The sequence below is a fragment of the Manis pentadactyla genome, chromosome 2, assembly GCF_030020395.1.
Source record: "Manis pentadactyla isolate mManPen7 chromosome 2, mManPen7.hap1, whole genome shotgun sequence".
NCBI lineage: Eukaryota > Metazoa > Chordata > Mammalia > Pholidota > Manidae > Manis > Manis pentadactyla.
Window position 1 is genome coordinate 52,701,365 of NC_080020.1, and position 24,567 is coordinate 52,725,931.

General features: G+C 36.0%; 1 protein-coding gene across 1 annotated transcript in view; it reads left to right on the forward strand.

Moving 5' to 3' along the window:
* Nucleotides 1-24,567, forward strand: part of TMEM232 (transmembrane protein 232) — a 240,137-nt gene that overhangs the window by 100,681 nt on the left and 114,889 nt on the right. Inside the window, exon 12 of the mRNA XM_036887007.2 lies at nt 12,743-12,921. Within this exon, the coding sequence (XP_036742902.2) occupies nt 12,743-12,921 (179 nt within the window). The remainder of the gene's footprint in view (nt 1-12,742; nt 12,922-24,567) is intronic.

A 24,567-nucleotide genomic window follows, 5' to 3' on the forward strand; every position in this document is an offset into this window, starting at 1 on the left:
TTCTTCTTCTGGGACCCCTATAATACGGATATTGCTCCTTTTAGATTGGTCACACAGTTCTCTTAATATTGTTTCATTCCTGGAGATCCTTTTGTCTCTCTCTATGTCAGCTTCTATGCGTTCCTGTTCTCTGATTTCAATTCCATCAATGGCCTCTTGCATTCTATCCATTCTGCTTATAAACCCTTCCAGAGTTTGTTTCATTTCTGCGATCTCCTTTCTGGCATCTGTGATCTCTTTCCGGACTTCATCCCATTTTTCTTGCGTATTTCTCTGCATCTCTGTCAGCATGTTTATGATTCTTATTTTGAATTCTTTGTCAGGAAGACTGGTTAGGTCTGTCTCCTTCTCTGGTGTTGTCTCTGTGATCTTTGTCTGCCTGTAGCTTTGCCTTTTCATGGTGATAGGAATAGTCTGCAGAACTGGGACGAGTGACGGCTGGAAGGACTTCCTTTCTTGTTGGTTTGTGGCCCTCCTCTCCTGGGAGAACAGCGGCCTCTAGTGGCTTGTGCTGCGCAGCTGCGCGCAGACAGGGTTTCTGCTTCCTGCCCGGCTGCTATGGAGTTAATCTCCGCTGTTGCTGTGGGCGTGGCCTGGCTCGGGCAGCTACTCCAAAATGGTGGAGTCGCGTTGGAGCAGGAGCTGCTGGGAGGCTATTTATCTCCGTAAGGGGCCTCCCTGCTCCCTGCAGCCCAGGGGTTAGGGTGCCCAGAGACCCCGGATTCCCTACCTCTGGATTAAGTGGCCCGCCCTGCCCCTTTAAGACTTCCAAAAAGCACCCGCCAAAACAAAACAACGACCACAAAAAAAAACAAGAAAAAAAAATTTTTTTAATTAAAAAAAATTTTTTTAATTAAAAAAAAAAAAAGGTGGTCGTTAGTTTTTCTTTATTCTCCGGTGCCAGCCTCAGGCCTCTGCTCACCGGTCTTTCTACCCTGTTTCCTTAATATTGGGGTCCCTGTCCCTTTAAGACTTCCAAAAAGCGCTCGCCAAAACAAAGCAGCAAAAAAGCAAAAAAAAAAAATGGTCGCGCGCTTTTCTTATGTCCTCTGTCGCCCAGCCTCCAGTGCCTGCTCACTGTTGTTGCTGCCCTGTTTTCCCAGTATCGAGGGCCCTGCACTCTGGCCCGGATGGCTGGGGCTGGGTGTTCGGCAGCCCTGGGCTCCGTCTCCCTCCCGCTCTGCCTGCTCTTCTCCCGCCGGGAGCTGGGGGGAGGGGCGCTCGGCTCCCGCGGGGCCGGGGCTTGTATCTTACCCCCTTCGCGAGGCGCTGGGTTCTCTCAGGTGTGGATGTGGTCTGGATATTGTCCTGTGTCCTCTGGTCTTTATTCTAGGAAGGGTTGTCTTTGTTATATTTTCATAGATATATGTTGTTTTGGGAGGAGATTTCCGCTGCTCTACTCACGCCGCCATCTTCCGCCCCCCTGGTTTTTAATTTTTATCCTCAAATCCTAGAGGCATTATTATCTTCAAAGTTGGATAAATCATGATCCCAAAATTTGAAAATTCCTTACCCCAGCAGCAATCCAGAAGACTGTCTTCTTTGTCAACTTTCTCTATCTTAGGACCTGGGTCACTAGAGTCAGACAGCACTTGTCCTTAGTACTATTAAGAATATCTCTAATTTCATTCTTAAAATGATTCCATTACTATTTTTTACTTTACTTCACTCCTGTGACTTTTAACACACTCTAACTTTATATTTTAGGGTTCTTCCTTTATTGCACTCCTTTCAAAATTTGAAGCTAGCATTTATTCCTCTCATTCTTCCCTCCATATATCTTATTTATTGACACATCTAAGGATAGAAGTTTGCTGGTTAGTTTGGTGGGTAGTTAACTCTCTTAACAATTTCTGTTATATGATGCCGTGTTTCTTTACTAGCCCAGTGCTCTGACAATACTTGTCTCATCGTAATTTCATTCCTTTTTCAGCCATTCAATTTTTGCATTAGATAGGGGAAAATGTCACTCATTTGTAAGGATGTAAACTATTTATGGTTTTATTATCTTGTTTAATGAGGAACAGAGAGACTTTTATTGGCTTAGACATGTCATCAAGATCCTGTCTTCTTACGTCTTTCTGCTTTGACTTCTCAGGATGTTACATTTCCATTTTCATTCCTATGCTTGTTCCCTCTTTATTAAAAGATGTTGTTACAGCTCTAGACATCACAGACTCACATAGCATAGCAAGGCAAGGAGAAGGAGAAGGCATGATACTGGCTCTCTGCTAGAGCCTGTCCACCTTACTATAAAACAAAAGATTTCCCAGAAGCACTCCAGAAAACTAGCCCATGTGTGAAATTGATATGACTGGATACACTGGTTACCACTAGCTCCAAGGAAGGCTGGAAAAGCAAATGTCCAAAGGGGGAGGCATTTTTTATGGTCCATGAGAATTCCTTCCCACTATCTGGGTATAAAACAGGATTCTGTTTTTAAGGATAGGGAAATTTGTGGCTAGTAGGTAGACAGCAATGTACAGTAATGAGTTTATTTTAAAAATTAGAAAAGATAGCATCAGAATCATTCTAAGCACCTCTGACTTTTGGCTGTTTCCCATTTGTATCAAGAATGTTTTGGACACATATAAAATCTTGGCATGCATTTGCGTAAGAATGTGTATGTGTGTGTTTGTATATATGTATGTTTGGAAATATGGTGTCTATGCTGACATTTGATGACATGGAAAATAATGGATTATCAATAAATTATGTGTTGATGAGTAAATACACATTTGATTTTTTAAGTTAGGTAAGTACCACACACCATAACCACACACAGCACATGAATAATACCACATGAATTAAAGCCTTTAAGATATCTAGAAGAAAATACAGCATAGTACCTTTATAATTTTCAAGAAGGAAAGTGTTTCAAAAACAAAAGAAAAATCATAAATCATAAAAGATGTGATTGGAAAATAACTACACAAAAATGTACAACATCTAAGAATAAAAAATGAGAAGTTAAAAGTAAAAATTGGAAAATATGAATATTCCATACATATATGAAATAATGATGATGATAATAATAATAATAATAAGTATCCCTTGTTACTACTATTGCCCTCCTCAGCTTTCAGTATGGTTTCAGAATTTGTTAGGTGGCCATAACTGGACCAAGAACTTGAACTCGACCTGTGTTTCTGTCTCTGCACTGGTCCCCTTCCCTTGTGATTAGTCTGTGTGCCACAAGTTGACCTGTAGGTCAGTAGTTTGGGACATTAAACATAGTTTTCCAAAGCTACAGCCTTGCTCTCAGAAAACGTCTGTAGGCTCCAGCTTGAAATGACTTGGTCAAATCTCAAGGATGCTGCCGGATACCTTACTCTTTCTCTTTCACATTAGTATTTCAAGGTGGGTCTGAGAGGGGTTAGAACTGGACATGCTGCCAGGAAACTGACCCTGAGCTTGGCCCTTAGAGACTGCAGGGAGTGGAGTGAGGAGCAGCTTCAGGTGCTCTTTCCACCCTTCCGTTACCGCAGCCTTGGGCTGGGTGGCAGCCCAGAGTCCTTGGGACTGCAGGGGAAGCAGCAGAGAATAGTTTCAACACAGAACATATGAGAAAATCTGGAAATTTAAAGTACAAGGTGAAGGAAGAAGAGTCTCTGTGGCTAAATATTGTGAGTCTGCTCACTGACACATCCATTTTGCAAACCTTGGAGAGGAGCTGTGTTTTGTGATCCAAGATGGCTTTATATCCAACAAACATGGGAAAAGCTAACCATTTTCTTCCCAGTTAACACTGTTGCAGCAAACAAAGCTTAACCTGTAGAGACTGCAGAAAATAGCGATTTATTGTAGAGCAAGACATGGTCTTCTGAATTTGTAAGAGGATCTTCATAGAGCCCAAAGTAACCAGGATGAACAATTACCATGATTCTTGAAAATTAAAAAGTGTTGCTGTTTTTCTCAAGAAGTTTTGCTTTCATTCCTAGGAGTGAATCTTAATCTAGCTCTGTACATATTTAAACTAAAAGATTCCTACTGTCTCTCTCTGTTTATTCCCTGGTATGGTTGCTACTAGTCCTCTTGATTGGAACAGGCTAAAAGAACATGCTGGACTTTTCAGTCAGATGCCTTTGACTTTAAAAAGTCCTTATCTGTTCAAATAAAGGAGCAGAGAATCTCCTGGAAACATTCCTCACATTTTTAAAGCATACATACGAAGGTGAATCCCATTTGATCCAATGGTCTAAAATCCATCTATAGCTGAATATAGTGGAATATAGTTGAGTATAGTGGAAAAAGGCCTACGAACTAGAAATGTGGTATTTCCAACAGTATTTATGGTGCTAAAGTATATTCCAATGTGCCATTTTAAAAAGCCAATTCTTGTAATAATATGTCTCAGAAGAGAAAGAAAAAATAAGATGGATTTTTGGCTTCCTACCCAAATTAATTAAGAAGCAAATATGCATACGTTAATGAAAATAACTCATTAGGTACTTGTAACTTCATTTGTTATACTGGTCAAAATTATATTAAGATCCTTCAAGGTGCTTCAGATTGATTTTTTTTTTCATTTAATCTGGTCCAGAAATGAATACTAATACTTCCCTCTTCACCCCTCACATCCATTACGAGCAACCTGGTAATATGTTAATGGGTACAGAAATCTCTAATCTAATACATCATTCCTGTGTTCAGTCCAGATGTTCCTAAGGTTTTGGGTGAGTAGTTATTTCAATTTTAAAAGATATCCCTAAGTAGCTACTTTCTGGAAGGAATAATAGAAGGCCCCCAAATGGGATGAGGGGTGAGAGATTTAGGTAAGAGGAGGAGGGAAGCAGCACCAAAATGGCTCAGTTGATGTTCACTGGAATGGACTTGGTGTCATAAATTTGGGAAGAGTCTTAGGTCAGTTGTCAAGTTCTGGATGACATTAGGCAGCTTGTTTTATTTCTTAGAATCTTAGTTTCTTCAATATTATATATTTTTAAAAGAGTTTTTGCATGTAATGTGCTTACAAACATAAAGTTATTATTCCTTTTTAAAACAATTTCCAAAAGGATCTTTGTTATTTTCTTTTTTTCTTTGTTGCTGCTTTTGTCTGAAAACATGAGGATTAACTACAGTTATATCTTCGAGATGCCACAGGTTCAGTTCCATACCTGCATATGCCTCGGTAAAGTGAATGTCACAATATAGCAAGTCTAATAAATTTTTTGGCTTCCCAGTGCCTATAAAAGTGATGTTTGTATTATACTGTAGTCTAGTAAGTGTGCAACAGCATTATGTCTAAAAACATAATGTACATGCCTCAGTTAAAAAATACTTTATTGCTAAAGAATGCTAACCATCATCTGAGCTTTCAGTGAGTTGAAATCTTTTTGCTGGTGGAGGGTCTTGCCTCACTGATGACAGCTACTGAGTGGGGAGGGTGGTGTTTGCTGAAGGTTGGGTTGGCTGGGGAAAGTTCCTAAAATAAGACAACAATGAAGTTTGCTACATTGATTATTCTTTTCGGAAACAATTTCTCTGTAACATACAATGCTGTTTGACGGCATTTTATCCACAGTGGAACTTCTTTCAAAATCGGAATCGGTCTTCTGAAACCCTGTCACTGCTTTACCAATTCAGTTTATGTAGTAATCTAAATCTTTGTTGGCATTTCAATAATATAACTGGATTAGGAATAACTTTACCAGGAGTAGATTTCATTTTCTCTGTTTCTTTTTTTTTTGGTATCATTAATATACAATCACATGAGCAACATTGTGGTTACTAGATTCCCCCCATTATCAAGTCCCCCCAACATACCCCATTACAGCCACTGTCCATTAGCATAGTAAGATGCCATAGAGTCACTACTTGTCTCCTCTATGCTCTACTGCCTTTCCTGTGCTCCCACTACGTTATGTGTGCTAATCATAATGCCCCTTATTCCCCTTCTCCCTCCCTCCCTTCCCACCCACCCTGCCCAGTCCCTTTCCCTTTGGTAACTGTTCGTCCATTCTTGGGTTCTGTGAGTCTGTTGCTGTTTTGTTCCTTCAGTTTTTGCTTGGTTCTTATTCTCCAAAGATGAGTGAAATCATTTGGTACTTGTTTTTATCCACCTGGCTTATTTCACTGAGCATAATACCCTCTAGATCTATCTATGTTGTTGCAAATGGTAGGCTTTGTTTCTTTCTTATGGCTGAATAATACTCCATTGTGTATATGTACCACATCTTCTTTATCCATTCATCTACTTATGGACACTTAGGTTGCTTTGATATCTTGGCTATTGCAAATAGTGTCGCAGTAAACATAGGGGTGCATATGTCTTTTTGAGACTGGGAAACTGCATTCTTGGGGTGAATTCCTAGGAGTGGAATTCCTGGGTCAAACGGTATTTCTATTTTTAGTTTTTTGAGGAACCTCCATACTGCTTTCCACAATGGTTGAACTAATTTACATTCCCACCAGCAGTGTAGGAGGGTTCCTCTTTCTCCACATCCTCACTAACATTTGTTGTTTTCTGTCTTTTGGATGGTGGCCATCCTAACTGGTGTGAGGTGATATCTCATTGTGGTTTTAATCTGCATTTCTCTGATGATTAGCGATGTGGAGCATCTTTTCATGTGCCTGTTGGCCATCTGAATTTCTTCTTTGGAGAAGTGTCTGTTCAGATCGTCTGCCCATTTTTTAATTGGATTATTTGCTTTTTGTTTGTTGAGGCATATGAGTTCTTTATATATTTTGGATGTCAACCTCTTATTGGATATGTCACTTGTGAATATATTTTCCCATAATATAGGATGCCTTTCTGTTCTACTGATGGTGTCCTTAGCTGTACAGAAGTTTTTTAGTTTGATATAGTCCCACTTGTTCATTTTTGCTTTTGTTTTCCTTGCCCATGGAGATATGTTCATGAAGAAGTTGCTCATGTTTATATTCAAGAGAGTTTTGCATATGTTTTCTTCTAAGAGTTTTATGGTTTCATGACTTATATTCAGGTCTTTGATATATTTCGAGTTTTCTTTTGTGTATGGAGTTAGACAGTAATCCAGTTTCCTTCTCTTACATGTAGCTGTCCAGTTTTGCCAACACCAGCTATTGAAGAGGCTGTCATTCCCCTATTGTATGTCCATAGCTCCTTTATCATATATTAAATGACCATATATGCTTGAGTTATTATCTGAACTCTGTATTCTGTTCCATTGGTCTATGGTCTGTTCTTGTGCCAGTACCAAATTGTCTTGATTAGTGTGGCTTTGTAGTAGAGTTTGAAGTTGGGAAGCATAATCCCCCCAGCTTTATTCTTCCTTCTCAGGATTGCTTTGGCTATTCGGGGTCTTTTGTAGTTCCATATGAATTTTAGAACTATTTGTTCCAGTTTGTTGAGGAATGCTTTTGGTATTTTGATAGGAATTGCATTGAATCTGTAGATTGCTTTAGGCATGATAGCCATTTTGACAATATTAATTCTTCCTACTCAAGATCATCAGATGCCATTTCCTCTATTTCTTTGATCATCCATGAGAAGCAACTCCTTGTCCTTTAAACTTTTACCATGAGATTGCAAAAATTTGGTCACATCTTCAGGCTCCACTTCTAATTCTGGTTCTCTTGCTATTTCCACCTCATCTGCAGTGAGTTCTTTCACTAGTCTTGAACCTTCCATCTGTAAAAAAAGCAATTATCTATGAAGTGTAATAAAATGAGGTATGCCTGTACTTCCATAGAAATAGTCCATATACCTTGGTGGTATTAATTTAGCTTAATGAAATTTAAAATAAATCCAGGAATCAGAAGTCTGATATTTCTTTATAAGAATCACAACAGTTCTTGAAAAGCAAATGATCTTCTGGAGTTATAACTGAGAACCAAAGAAGAAAGAAGTTAATTATTTTTAGATTTCCATAATTGACTATGGAAAAAGACCATAAAATTTAGGCAAGGCAATTTCTACTCAGTTCCTTAAATATTTGTTTATATTTTGGTATCCTATTTACCATGACATTTCAGTTAACTGCACCACACTAATAAAAGAATCAGCTGACTTTTGCTTTTTTGTTTTCTGTATCACCTGCAACAAACACTAGGTGTATTCTTAATTCTTTGGTTCTCATTCATTTATTCTATTGGATATGTGTTTAATATGTGTAACAATCAAATATGATGATATATGCAAGAAAACCCTTTGATCAATATTTAAGTGTGTGTGGGTATCTATCTATATGTATGTATACACACATGTAAGTGTATAGTGAAACATATGTCATTGTCATTATAACATTCTGAAAATAAAGGGTACCCTGGAATTCCTATTTATTCTTCTGTGCATCCAAAATATATCCCAAGTTTTTCTACCTATTTTGATACCTATTGTTATTTCCTATGAAGTTTGGATTCGCCAAGACTTCCCCAGGAATCTTGTACTCCATTCAGTCTGTCCTTTTGTCTGTTTTTCTAAACTAGGAAAGCTATTCTAGGTCCAAAGCCTTTGCATTTTCCATCCCTTCTGCTGGGAACACTTTTCCGCAGCTTCTTGGATGGTTAACTTTTTTATCCATCAGATATTAGATTGAACACTACATCTTCATGGAAGTCTTTCTCTCCCTCTGTTTATAGTAGTTTCTTCTCTTGGTCTTTCTTGAACACAATTCTCTCGTCTATGATTTCCTAACATTCATTAGGAAGTGGTGCTGTTCTGTTTATTTTCTTAGTATCTGTCTTCCCCCTTTAGAATTAAGTGTCTCTAGAGCAGGCACACTGTCTTTTTCTTTGGTACATAGAACAGTCGTTGACACATAGCAGTGACTCAAATATTTGTTAAATGACTGGCTTACTGACTTATTCTTGGTTTCTTGGCATTGATGCAATTTCTTCTATTCTAAATGGCATTTCATAAAGATAATGTTTTCAGCTACATCTTACATTCAGGTTACCTTTCAGTGATACATTTGATTCTGCCAAGTTATATTTGTCAAAATTGTAAAGGTTGTATTCATTTACACTCATGTTACTGAATATCTAGATGGCAATCACATACACTGAATATGTGAAATCTAAATATCTAGATGGGCAATTAAAGGCTTCCAAGGAGTTCAAACACTAAAATAAAGTATTACTGCAGAGGAAGGATCATAGTATTCATTTTCAAATGGCATAGTTTCTTAATAATTTTTTAAGATTTATTAAGAATATTTTTTGCTCTAGCTTTGCTATTTCCTAGGATACTGTCTGCTTAGCTGCAGACAGAGACCCACTTTCTCTCAGTATATTTAAAGTAACATCTTTGATAGCTGCCACAGGGTCACTCAAAGCAGAACGGAAGAGTGCCTTATGCTACAGCTTGTTCCCTCGATGCGGAGTTTCACAGCAAGCATGCTTCTCAGCAAATGTCTAGATGTGCATATTTTAAAATGTGTTCTACCTTTCATGACAGATGTAGCACATCCCATCTGTCTTTATAAAGTTTTTTTCTTCATTAACTGTCAGTCAATTGGATGTAAGATTCTCCCTACAAACACTGTGTGTAAGCAATACTTCACTATAGTTTAAATCAACAGGTGAACAGCTCACTTTAATCACCAATGACATTTAAAAAGGCTTGTGAGTTTGGAGAACAGTTATCAGAATATGTTTTATGGATTCTTCACTGGTCTTGTGGATTCTAAAAGCAAACTATATTTAGTTTGATGATTCAACTATTGTAAGCAATAAAATATTGTTCTTCCATAAATAATAATTTAAAATATATGAAAGAGTTTCTGTGTACTTCTGTCAATCATTCTTTCTAATGTAAATAACTTGGGAGTCTATAAATAAATTTATAAATGGATTAGAATCCATTGTATATTTTATTTATCATATTGTCAAAAACTGCTATTTTATTTCTAAGGCTCACAATTCCAGAATTATTAATTAAAAAACTCATAATTATTTCTCTACTCATATTGAGTTCAAGCCTAATTTATCTGCTAGAGTCACAAATCTGTAATTTCACTTGAATTTTAGGTATATTTTTACAACAAGCTATAGGACACAGAAAATTAGATTCCCTCAGCCCCATCATGCCACATTTTCCAAATAATATTTATCTCCTTTCTCCCCCAACTAGTTTTTCTACATAATCTCATTTCTGCAGTTCATTATTGTTTTAGTTTCCTGAGCTTAAACATTCATCTTCCCTGTCTACTTTATTCCTTCCTCCTCCTCCATAGCTAATCTTATTAGATCTTCTCCACAGTTAGGTTTGTCCTTCACTCTCCAACCTCTTGCTGTTCATCACAGTAGAGAGCTAGAGTATCTCATGTAACTCCCATATTGGTTTCCCAGTTTATTGCTTGAACAGACATAACATTTCATTGAGCAAATATAATATTAGTCTTTTGCTCAAATACCTACCACTTAATCTGACCCCATTTATCTTTAGTTATTTGACCTTACCCTTTTCTAACGTGAACTCCCCACCTCAGCTCAGTTTGAGATCCTCGCTGTCATCCTTTGCCTTCTCTCTTAGAGCCACCTCTCTGCTGGCAGTCAGTGGGCCTGCTACCAGGTAGTGCATGGGCATTGTGCTGCCAGGTCCCTGAGCAGATGGGAGCCACTCCAGGACTGTGGTTGAACAGCAGAGCTGCAGCTTAGCATTGGAAGTACTTCTAGGTCTGCAAATCTTGGATCCATCATTAGGGGTGGAATGGGTTTGGCTGTCACCAGGTCCCTGTGTATGTTCCTGTCAGGTCCATGGTAAATTCCTGGGCAGGAAAAACTGCCTCTGGACCATGGTGGGGTAAGGCTGGAGCCAGATCACAGTGCTGCTTCAGGGTCCACAATAAGGCTGGCAATCAGCGGGCCTGTTACCAAGGGCATCAGCAGGAGTGGGTCCTCCCAGGTCCTTCGGTGGATGGGGCTGGTGACAGGACTGTAGATAAGCAAGGCTGGATTAAAGTCACTGGGAGACAGGGATGCTCCAGGCCCACAGCTGGGACCATATCACTGTTGACAGGCCTTCCACCTGGGTCTGGGCTTGCCTTCTCAAAGTGGCTCTCCTCGTTCTTGAGTTCCACTGGGGTTTCACAACCTCCTACACGGAAAAAAGACACTTTTGTTCATGTATGGCTGCCAAATTGTTGTCTCTGTGAGAGGGTGAGAACTGGGGACTTCCTACTCCACCATCTTCCATATCACCCCCTATGTATAATTTCAAATATTGCAGTACACCAATTTTAACTAGTAAAGTTTTTATGAGGGGAAAGTTATATTTTCAAAAGAATTGGCTACTTAACTGTAGCCTGATATTTGTAGCTTATACTTTCTCTTCTAAAGTCTCAACAACAGAAAGGGTGGAAGGTGACTTAAGTCTGGAAGCTGGACATATACCTTCCTCCTCCCATTTCTAAAATGTGTACATACCTTCCTTCTGCTTCCTATTTCTACCTTCTAGTCTCCTCCTTTTCCTATGAATGGGGTAGAAGGTGGGGATTGGAAAGAAAAGCACTTGTGTGAATTGCAATGGCTACATGGGATGAGATGACAGTGGCTCCTGGGCTTCGTCACTCAGCAGGTACATGATGCAAGGGGACTTTCTAACCAAGTTGAAGCACATATGTTCCTTTCTACTAATCTAAGTATAATATGGTCTTCAGAGTAGGATTGTAGTGAGGACTAGAATAAAGTCACATAGTGGGTACTCCCAAGTAGTCTAGTTTTAATAAAAATAACTATTATTACTAGCTTGGATTATTAAAAAGTACCCTGAATTAGGAAAAGTTAAGGATTGTGTCTTTTCAGGTCTAACTTCTATCATTATACAAGAAGGGCGTTGGTGAGTTCCAGTGTCACACAAGGCTATCATCAGGATTTAGAGGGAAAGTACAATACAGAATTTAATAGGCTTTAAAACACTTGCATCTCCATTTCTAAATCTTCCCTTCCTCTTGCTCCTCTTCCCCACTTCACACATATTCACTCCCATGTGGCTCTTTGGTTAATTTAAATTCAGTCCCCTTTGAGACCTGTACTATTTCATTCTCCAAAGTTATTTATCTCATCACTACCTAAATTAGAATTCTCTTTTCCTGAATAGTATTGCATAACAATATACCATCTAGGTAAGAAATAATTAAGATAAAGAGTAAAGAGAATCTTCTTTCTCTGTTCTGTAAGGGAAATGCATATTTCAAAAGTGGAACTTGATAATTTGTTAAATTGCTAATTGATATATAAGTTTTAGAAGGAGCTGTGTCAGACTTTTAAAAAAATCTCTTCTGGATTCGTTATTCTCTTCTCCTGTTTCTATTGATTTATCTTTCTATTATTAAAAAATATCTTCCAGCCTATAATTATATCAGCAATTTTTGTCTGCTTTTCACTATTTTCAAAGCTTTCTTTTTAGTTCAAATGTCATGTTTCATAGAGTTTGATCATTTTTAGTATGGTCAGTGATTTTTCTTCCGTTTTTCTGATTTATTATAAAAACTCACCATGGTGGTCTAAGTGTTCATTTTGCCTTGAACACATTCCTCTTGAATTCCAAAGATTGACTTTTTAAGCTCAGAGCTCACAGTTTACATTTATGAGGCATGATATTAAGTGCAGTTCTTTTCACATGGCTAGAAAGTTTTAGATGATCTGTGACCTTTGAAAATTCAAGGAGTAAAAGCAGTAAAGAGTGAAAAAGGTTAAAGCTCAGAATTTCAGACTTTAAAATATTAGTAACATCAAGTTTCTTCTTTTTCACCAAAACCATACATTAGTAAGTTAGATAAAATTATATCTTCACAAAATAATATTTCTTTTCCAACAGGTGATCCAGTGATATGGACAGGATACTATGGCTTAGTGTACAACCTGGTAAAAATGTTATGGGAACTTCGAGGAGATGAGGAGCAGGATGGATTTAGAAACATAATATGGCAAACATTACAGAAAACGAAGAATCATGAGAAAGATGGGCGAATCCTTAATGCAGTAAATATAGCTCAGGTAAGATACAATACCGGGCAATAAATTGGTACATCTGTCATCAGGAAGCATCTGTCCTTTCTCTCTAAGGAAAAAGGAATGTCTGTATTCAGTATTAGTGACTTACAGTTGAGAACATGATTTTTAAAACTTAAACTGACCTATATGTAAATAAAGATCAGAAAGTTGGCACTCTTCTGATGAAGCAGCTTGAAGAGAGTTGTTTCTGGGGAAGAGTATCTGATCTGCTTTGGGTGTGTGCTTTGTATGCTCTCCATGTATTCCATTTGCCCAGCCTAGCCTCAGTCTGTGCCTAATTTTCCAGCTTTCTTATTAGTATTGAAGTAATGCACTTTCAAAATCTGGATAATAAATTATTTAGTTATTTTATTTATAAATTTTTCTTTCTAGCATTAGACAAAATAAATTGCAAATCTGGTCTTGCTAACACTAAAGTCTTTCTTTAAAGTTAAAAATGTATTTATAAGTTCAAGGTTTTCCTAGTTCTATGTGAATTATATATATACATAATATTTATAAATTCTTTTTCTTAAATTCAAAGAAAATCATTATAAAAATAGCTATCCACTCTTCATAAAATGCAAATGTGATTTTCCAGTGATGTTTTATCCATATGGTATCCTATGATATTTCAAAATTCCATCAAACAGTTTTTTGTTTCTCTATATCTTATTTTCAGCCAGGTTAATTTTTTGTTATCCTAAAGTACACTTCTTTTCCTGTCACTGAAAATTCTGGTTCTTTCTAGCTTTCACAGAAATGCAATTATTTTTATACTCTTAATGTCCTGTTTTCCAATATTAATCATGAGTGTAAATTAATGTTAACAGATAAGAAAAACAATGAATTCACTCTGCCAAACTGATTGTCAAAGCATTGGATGGGCCACTATTGCAATGTAGAATATCTATACTCTAGATTCAAAGTAGAAAACAAAAGCTTAAATTCTTTGCTTTGCAATCATGTCTAATTTGGAAAAATAATATTTCTGGAGGATTATCTAAAAACATGCAGTCCATCTCTTTCTCAAGATTTATATTTTTTTTTCATAGAAAAGAGCTGCCTACTCAAATGTGTTGTTTTGGATTTCATGGACTTGCTTTTATGCAACTGTGCTTCAGCTTTGTCCTTGATTTTGAATAGAAGAACAATAAAGGAAAAGAAAAACAGATAATTATTGTATCTATTATAGTGATGACCACTCCACTATATCACCCAGTATCTCCTTTGTTGAGACTAGGGAATAAATCCTCCTTAGTCTCATGTGCTCTCTGAAACTAACTATTGATTTTGTATAAGCTGCTTATAGAGCTTAAAAAAATTAGAGTCAAATTTAGGACAACTTCTAACAAAAACAATATGTATCCATTTCACCTGGTCTTATTATTTTTTCTTTTTGTTTTGTCTGTTTCCATGATTTTTCAATTATTGATATTGTTTTTGGTTTTGTACCTATTTTATATGCCACTTCATATCTCAAATGGATTATACTGTAACCAAATAAATAAGCTAACTCAAATTTGTCATTTCTTATAATTAGAATTCTATCTGTATGTCTGTTTTCAGGGCTAATCATTTGGTATACAGTAGTCTTCTTTCTTAAGAATTTTAGTAAATATCTATAGATAATTACATTTGAAATTCATAAGCCAGTTAATCAGACATAGCAAATATGTTTTAGATGCTAGCACCAAGTGAAAACCTTTTTTCTCAAGCAGTCTGCACCAAAAATAAAAGAATAACAAAAACATAGCTGCTAGATGTACTAATTAGTTTTCAGTGCTTAGGGAGAAGATTTCTAAGACATGCTTTCATTCATTTTAAATAGTTCATGTGTAGAGAAGACAAGTTGTCCTCAGAGAAAAAAATCTAAATTAGAAATTCCTAAAACCAGTTATATTAATTTAGGCATAGTACCTACATAATATAAGGCATAAGTTTAATTTTCATTAGATAGATTAAGTAAAAGATACAGTGTATTCTAGACTCATATTATATAAAAGTTAGCTAGATAGACATTTAGATTATTAAACAATAAAATATATGATTTATGGATACAAGTGATAATTATCCAGTGACTTTGAAATTCTCTGTTTGAATTCCCTTACTTAATGCTAAGATACTGCAAGTATATAGAGCAGGAAATTTATAAAAATTTTCACCAAAATCAGTAAAAAATATGAGATAAATATGTATATATCAAGAACTTAATAAGTCTTTTTTGACATATTGAATTCTATGGAAGTTGCAAGGAAGTAAAAAAAAAAATGACCTGTACACAATAAACTTTTTTGTCTCATCCAGAAGATACATTCTCCAGAAATATAAAGGAACAATATAAATGGAATATTACCTATGTGGCTAGGCCCATCAAAGTTCACGACACACAGTGAAAGTTTAGATAAATGTTTGGTCTCCAACTATTTTTTGTTATATTAATGGGAATAAATTGTTATCATCTTTAAGTAGTACTTGAGCTTAAAACTTAAATGATGAGTTACATTAAATGATTCAAGGGAGCAGGGTCAAAGAAAGCATCTTCTAGATAAAGAAATGTCATGAGCTGAGCAGAAATAAGAACACTGTGAAAGAGAAAACCGTTGGTTGATTTGCTGAGTTTGGGAAAGGTTTCGAATGGGCAGTAGTATTAAATTTGAAAGGCATGTTCAGGTTACCAAGGTAAGGTCTCAAAGACTTAGGGATGGTTTCATAAAAATGGAGATGCTAAGTAAAGGAATTAGTTTGGGGAGAAAAGTGTTTTTTCTTACTGAATTTCAATGGTTTGGTAATTTGTTGGATAAAACCAATGTGTACAATTTCCTTTATCTTTTTAACATAATGAATTACTGCTTCGGAACTTGTGGCACATTGTTGAAATAATTGTCCCCAACTTATTCAAGACACCCTATATCCAAATCCTTGCTCTCAAATTCTTGGCTTGTCCATGTGACTTGCTCTGGACAATAAGACAATACCAATGTTATACAAGCAGAAATATGAAGGATGTTTACATATTGAGGCCTTTCCTCTCTTGCTCTCTTGGAACCCTATAACTGTCATGTGAATGAGCCCAAGTTACCCAGTTAGAATGGAGACATGACATGACACAGGGACCAGACATCCTAGGTGATCCACTGCCCTGTCCCAAGACTAGCCAGTCCCTAACTGACCCAGCTGACTATAGACACGTGAATGCCTAGCTAAGAGTATCAGTACCAGTGTGCTGTGTCTAGCTCAGATTCTGACCTGTGGAACTGTTGACTAAGTAATTGATTGTTTAAAGCCTCTAAGTTTTGGGGTGATTTTTTACAATGTAAGAGTTTTCTGACCGAGAGCTACATAAATGATATTTTGGTCTGCTACATTATTTGATATAAATGTTTTCTCTTTCATATTATCATTTTTAAGAAGGCACTAGTAATAGCTAAGATTTTTTTTGAGCATTTTGTGGGTGCATAAAAGTCATATGATATGTATTATTATGGTCTTGATTTTACAGATGAGGAAATTAAAACTTTAAGGACAATTAAACTTTTTGAAAGGTGAAGTAACTTGCCCATGGATACTGTGGCAACTTGTATTATTTGCTTTTCTTTACTGAACCATCAATCAAAGGAATAACAACACTTATAACCATTTAATGCTGCTGTATTTGCTTTGATAATATTTGCAACATGTTAATGGGTGCAATCATTACATAAATTTTTTTCATGTGATTTTTTTATAATGTAATGTTTTCTTTCAAAGTTATGCTGGACTTACTGAGTGAATTGATACCTGATTATCTCTTTTATCTCTTCTCTGGAAGAATTGTATAGTACTGTTATGATTTCATCCTTAAAAATTTTGTCGAATTTGCAAGTGGAGCCATTTAACCATAAATACTTATAGGAAGGTTTTTAATTGTGGAATGGTTTCTCACAGTTTTATACTTTCCTAGAATTTAGTCTCCCTTGTATCAGCTTTGGCATTTTTTTTTTCCTAGGAATTTGTCCATTTTATTGCATTTGAAAAGCTATTTTATAACATTGCTCACAATATCTTTCTATGATATTTTAAAGTCTTTAGAATCTGATATAATGCTTTCTCATTCCTGACTCTTCCTATTTTTGCTTTTGTTCTCTTTTTAATCTATCATGCCAAAGGTTTACCAACTTTTTTGTCTTTTAGAAGCAATTTTTGATTCTCTTGATATGATATGCTATATTATGCTTTCTTTACTTCTTTCGTATCTGATATTAGATTCATATTTCCTTCTGCTAATTTCCTTGCATTAATGTGTTGTTCTTTTTCTAAAATTATTGAACTATAGTCTTTTTCATTGACTTGTAGCATTTTTTTCTAATATATTATTTTAACATTATTAATTTCCTTGTATGCATAATTTTAGGTGTATCTTGAAAGTTGCCATAATAATATTTTATCATTCAGTGGAGTTTCTAATTTCTACTGTTATTTTTCTTTTGAACCATAGGTTATTCAGGTTTATAGCTTAATGTCCACATATATGGTGATTTTGTTGTTTATGATTTTGATTTCTTGTTGAATTTTACTGTGCTGAATGACAGTACTGTCATCATTATGAAATGTTCTTCGTTATAAAAAAATCTACCTTTCTGTTATGAATATAACCACAGTACCTTTCTCTTATGAATATAACCACAGTACCTTTCTCTTATTAGGGTTCTTTTGATTAGTGTTTGCATGGTATATGTACTTCCATCTTTTTTTCAAGGTCTCTGAATCCTTATGTGTATATTTCTTTGAGGAAACAGTAATTTTCTTAAATCTGAAGATTATTTTCCTTAAATTTGAACCTTTATTATATTTATATTTGACATCATTACAATATATTTGTATTTATTTCTACATATTGTTATTTATTATTCTATTTGTACCCCCTTTCCTTTTTAAAAAGTCTTATTTTGTGCCTTTTTTGAGGAAGTTTTTATAACATTCCATCCCCCTCCCTTTATTTGTTTGGTGGTTACACATTCTTTATCTGTTACCCAAGACACTACAAAATGATTCCTTGAGTTACTGATGTCTAATATAGAGAGATTTTATATTTTTATGGACCATGAAATTATCTTACAATATTTTAACTTCATTTATTTCTCTTTATATATATAATCTTCCTGTTGAGCATTTTTAGTTGTGTGCGTGTGTGTGTGTGTTCACAGATACCAATACATTATTATTTTATATGCTCAATATTCTCTAGATTTACTCACTTTTATCATATTTCTTTCCTTATTCTTCCTTCTTGAATCTCTAACCTTCTATATAGGATTATTTTTTTCTGCTCAAAGAAAACACTTGTATTTTCTTAATGAGCATTTTCCGATGGCTAATTCTTTTTACTTAGTTGAAAAGGGTTTTATTCCATTTGATTTTGAAGGATAGTTTTATTGGCTAAGAATGATATGTTGGTATAGATATGACATAAACTTAAATATCTAATCAACTTCTGTTACTCTCCCCCTAACCAGTGTTTTTCTTTGCATCATTTTTACAACTTTGGTCATGAAGTGTTTTTTTTCCAGTTTATTATTAGCTGGTGGATTTTTAATATCAAATTGCATATTAACGTATCTGTACTAGGGTTTCAGGCATAATAATATTTAAACTAACTCCCTTAAATTCTCTACACCTAATTATTCAAAGACCAAAGTGATTAGCATCTGTGCAGTTTTAGTTTTCTCTCTTATCCCTGTGCTTATCACTCTTCTGTTACTCCCATGTGATCTAACTTCCCTATATGCCACAACTGAGACTCCTTCCCTTTCATGCTTAAATTCTAAGGAAAGTAATACTCATATATTTATTTCAAATTTTAAAAGCTGCCTTCTTAAAGGAGTTAATAATAGAGATAATATAATGATATACATAATATATATATAATTTATTACATAATAAATATATAATATAAATATAATAATAACTGTAGAATAAGTTAAACAACTAAACATCACATATATGACTAAAACAAAGCAAAATGATTTCAAAAGAATGAGCAGTTTGGGTGTATAGGCGCAATGTGTTAGTGCAATTATTTTGGATTAATTAAAAATGTACTTTCTCATCTGGAATAGTCTGAATACTTTCTATATAACTTACCTTTCCAGATGTCTTTAATTTTATAGTAAAACATGAGCATGATCAAAATCAGGGTTTCCTTTTTATTATTTTGGCATTATCATGACAAATTACTTCTTTACAGTATTACTTGTTTCCAGTAGTAAAACTACAAAAGTTATTTATTCATAATCATCCTTAGTTTCCTTAATATCTTACTAATTCCCAAATTCCTTTGAATGAGATGTATTATTGGCCTGTGATACCTCATTGGGGCAAAAAGTTCTATGGTATAAAATAGCTAGGAACTTTCTTTTACAAGTGTAAAAATTCTGTTGGTCTTTAGTTGCTGCTTCAAAGCTCACTGTGAGTAGACAGTATCTAAAAAATACCTGCAAGTGAAGGCTTATGCCACAGATACTTTGATCCGAAATAAAATATTCATTCAACTCTTATTTCAGTTAGTGCAAATGACTTATGTTTATAGCACAATCTTTGTTTATTCTTTCCTTCCTAACACCTTGCTCCTAGAACCTTTCTCATGTAAGGTAATCGTCCCTTTACTTACACAGAGTGAAACATGGCCTTAATAATAAAGTACTGTACATTCATTAATGGGAAGGATTTGTTTCATAAGGATTGAATAGACTTGAATATTTATGGAATTAAGTAGAAATTTTCTTTCTCTACTTTTAAAGTAAATATGCAATTCATATGATAAACTGTTGATTTTAATGAATTAAATTTTGTATTTAATTCCTCGATATATCTACATCACTGGTAAATCCTTAACTATGTTATGTCCTCTCATGTCTTGTATTTTTTTGACCATAAAAACATTCTATCAGCCATAATTCTTATTACATCTGTTCATAAAATTTGATGCTTAATGGAGGTTAGAGGAAAGGTGAGAGATTTAATAGCATATTTGAAATGAAAAACAATTCTAAATAGATTCCTAAACACGAGCCCTTCATCTGACAAATTCAATATAAACCCAACTGTTGCCTGAGTATTTGGGAAGGAAATCAAAAACTGTCATATACTCACAGTGGCATAATAAACAAATGTTAATTGATGTGCTTTGTTTGAAATGCTTCCAGGGAGACTTGCAATGAGCAAGGCTCTTCGGTATAGGCAATTCAGCAGCATATGTTGGCACATCTAGGAAAAGTCATCATGTATAAATGCTTTCTGCCATCTGGTATGTGACCTAAAATACCAAAAGGAAATATGTACAGCTAAAATGAATATGTGACTTTATTCAGAGTACCTTTGACTCTCAGGTAAAGCACTTTGTGGTTAACATTTCATGTGAGATCTTTAAAATAAAATTTGTTTTTATTCTTAATGATATTTTCCATACTCTTAATGTACTCTATAAAGCAGCAAAATAGAACAAACAATGCCATTAGTCTCTATTCTCTCTGTACCCATCTCTCTCCTCCTCCACATATGGCTCTTTTTTTTAACATAAATGGAAACTCTGAGTGTGGAAAAGGAGATATCTCTTTGGAAGAGTACAGTTCCTTTAAACACTTACCAATAGGATTCCCATGTAGCAGACATTGTTTTAAGAAAACAAAAATATTTATAGAGCTTTTACCATATGCCAAGTATTGTGCTAAGTATTTTACATATATTAACTTATTTAAGCCCCTTACTCTTGCTACCATTGTCACCCATACCGATGGGGGATCTGAGTCTAAATAGGATTAAACTAAATGGCTGGGGATGGATGCACCTATGAGTGATCTTAACCCAAAGACTGCCATTCCCACTCTGTTAAGCTTACTCCAAAATTAAATACAAACAGGGAACTAACATTTATTGAAGAACTTTTGTGTGCCAAACTCTGTGCTAGAAAATATATTCAGTCTTTATGTTTAACCTTCACAATAACCCTGTAAAGGGGAGTATTATCATCTTATTTTAGAAATAAACATGCTCAGAGAGCTAAGTAACTTGTGCAAGATCACATAACTAGTAAATGGGAAAATGGATATTTCCATCTTAGTACTTTTCTTAATCTTCTGCATCAGTGCTTAAATACTTTTAATCAGTACTTTTAATACATATAGAAGTATGGCCTAAAATTCTGTACTTATAACTTGTTTCTGGGTAAGGAAAATAATGGTGGTCTAACGACCACAATTTTAGTAGCAAGGGGTTTCTCTTACTGTTGTCCTTTGTGAGATATTTTAAACTCCTGTAGAAAATAATCTTTTGAGACTACAACTTATATTTAAATTTTGAAGTTAAAGTAAAAGTTTATTTTTTCCACGAGCAGGTTAAATATTCCCAGTTCTAAGAATACTTAAGCACAGGTGGACACAAAGAAAGAGTCAGCAAAGGGCAGAGACAGAGTTTTCAGCAAACTATGCTGGAATGACTTAGCAACCTTCTCTTTCTTCTATTTTCTTTCATGAAGGGCACTGTGAGTTAGCTTAAATTGTGGTGTGTTTGCAACATTTCCCTTTTTATTAATGGAAAATTCAGAGCTCTGGAAAGGCTTTTATTATATTGCTACTGCATCTTAATTCCTCTTGGGCATATTTATCCATGTTCTTGCTAACCTACATGAATGCTGGTTTTTGCCATCATTATGCCCAATACAAAGATGAAAGAGTGGATATCTGCCCCTGCCTGTGGCTAGAATATGTGAAAAGTATTATTCAGGAATACCACGTTTCCAATTTAACACTATATCAGTAAAATTAACATGGATATTCAAAAATTACCATTCATTTCTTAATAAAAAGTCAAGTTTCACAATACAATAAGGAAAATCCTGACTTTTATTATTATTTAAAAAAATTTTTTTTTAGGAGAGCAAGGTACAGGCTTTTATTTAGAGATACAGTGAAGGGACAGAGCTCCAGGCTCACACCAGGAGGGGACAAGAGAGTCCCAAATCCTGACTTTTAAAGCCTACATGGGCATTGCTAAAAAATAAGGGCACATGATAAAAACATTAATGTATAAATAATGTTTAAAGATGGGGTTTGAGGTAATGTTCATTGGCAGACTAAATTATAGTAAATTTGTGAATTTGTAATCTACTGTAAGGAATGGTCATTAATATTTTGTGTAAGTCAACTGCCAAGAAGGATAGGTTTATTTTGTACACAGCATTTAAGTCTCTGAATTGCAACATTAGAATGATGACTTTCAAAGAAGGAAGACTCTCAAAAGAGATGACTATAGAAATATAATCATGATCCTGTTTTCATAAGTTTGCTAATGTAAAAATATAACAAAATTATTTTCAGCATGCAGAGGTTGTTATCAAATGTTCTCTGGGTTGGTGGTGGGGGCTGCTGCGAAGGCCATAACATGGTTGCCCTGTCTTCCCCAATTCCTGAGAAGGGCCGGAATCTGTTGCACTTAACCACTCTCCAACACGCTATCTGCTATGATATGCGGTTCCCTGAACTCTCTCTGGCATTGGCTCAGGCTGGAGCAGAAATACTTACCTACCCTTCAGCCTTTGATCCGTTACAGGCCCAGCCCACTGGGAGGTGTTGCTGCGGGCCCGTGCAATTGAAACCCAGGGCTATGTAGTGGCAGCAGCACAGTGTGGACGCCACCATGAGAACAGAGCAAGTTATGGCCACAGTATGTTGGTGGATCCCTGGGGAACAGTGGGGGCCAGCTGCTCTGAAGGACCAGGCCTCTGCCTCACCCAGGTCAACCTCAATTATCTTCGACAGTTGCGCCAACACCTGCCTGTGTTCCAGCACCGCAGGCCTGACCTCTACGGCAATCTAGGTCACCCACTGCCTTAAGACTTCTGGCTTCTGTTGAGTTGAGACCCCCACTGTGAGCTGGTGTTGCTGTGACTTGTAGGCAGGACCCAGGCACAGCTCCCCTCACTTGGAAAACCTTGACTCTCTTGATGGAACACAGGCTCAGCTTCTTGGGAAAACAGAAACTTCCCCCTGAGCTCAGATTTCAGTTTCAGAAAGGTGGATTTTTATATAGTCATTGTTTATTCATGAAAACTGAAGTTATTCTGAAGGCTGAGCAGCACTGGCATTAAAAAAATATAATGGTAAAGTCTCAAAAAAAAAAAAGTTAACCCTCACAAGACTCAGAGTGGTAGTTATTATCTCCATATCACAGATGAAAAACAAGATGGAACTAAACTAAACACAAAAAACGTAGGCCTTGGGAGGTTAACTAAAATTCCCAAGTTTGCATTCTTAACTGGTAAGTGGAAAAGCCAGAACTGATTTTAGATCTTTCTCACTGCAAAACCATACTATTTCCTGGTACTCTTGCAGGAAAGCAAACGAAACCTTTTATAAATGAGGCAAATATGCATTTGACCTATATTTGAGACTACATTTCCATAACTGAATGCGTTGGACATCAGTGGGGGAGGGAGATTCACCTGGGCTTTAATCAGGAAACCATCATGAAATATATGGGAATGCCTTTATTTTGCTTCTTAAGAGAGCTGGCATCTGGAAGAATGCAAGAAGTAGCCGAATGAGACATAATGAAAAGAGCATCAAGATTATATGATGCTGGGTAATACCATCTCTGGAAACAATGTGTTGCACCAGAAATCGTATTATGAAAAGACATTATTTGTGTTGGCCCATTCATTTATTCCCATGGTCATTTCATTCACCAGTCTCTTACTTAGTGGATGAGCTCATAATAATACATTTGTGCAATTTTGTATGTTATTGAGTTTGAAGTAACTTTTCTCATGAAAAATGAAGCCAGGGAAGGTAAGCAGAATAAAGAGTATAGGTACTGACCACCTTGTTTCCACCTGCCTGGAGCCAGCAGTTCTCCAGGCACCCAACATCCAGTATGAGATGTGCAGGGCACCTGCAGAGGCTACTGTGGGCTGGATGCTTGTGGCCAGCCTCATACAGATTTATTTAAATAGAACAACTGTTGTAACACGTTCAAGTAACTCCTCTCAGAATACCTCAGCTGCCTCACCTCCAGCTAATGCCAGCACCAAGGCAAGTGGTGGAGCACTACCGTCAATAGGCTCTGCATCTCATTCTCCTTTCTACACCCTACTGTTAAGAGACTCAGGCCAAGAATCCTCTACACAGTAGCTCCCCACCCCCCACCATCTGTGGTTTTGCTTTTTGCAGTTTCAGTTATCCTCCTTTAGCCATGGTCTTGGAGGCAGGTGATTCTCCTGAAAAATCATCAGGATGTCAGTAGTAGCCTGGTGTCATGTCCACAGTGCCTGTGTCATCTGCCTCAGTTGCTCTCACCATGTGGACATTTTATCATTTCATACCATCACAAGAAGAAGGGTGAGAACAGCACAGTAAGGTGTTTCGAGAGAAAGACCACATTTACAGAACTTTTACTGCAGCATATCATTATAATTGTTTCATTTTATTATTATTATTGTTCATTTCTTATTGTGCCTGATTTATAAATTAAACTTTATTACAGGTACATATGTATAAGAAAAAACATAGTATTTGTAAGATTTCGTACTCTCTGTGGTTTCAGGCATCCACTGGGAGTCTTGCAACATAGCCCCCACATTCCCCATGGATGGGGGGACTGTACTTCATTTGCTAA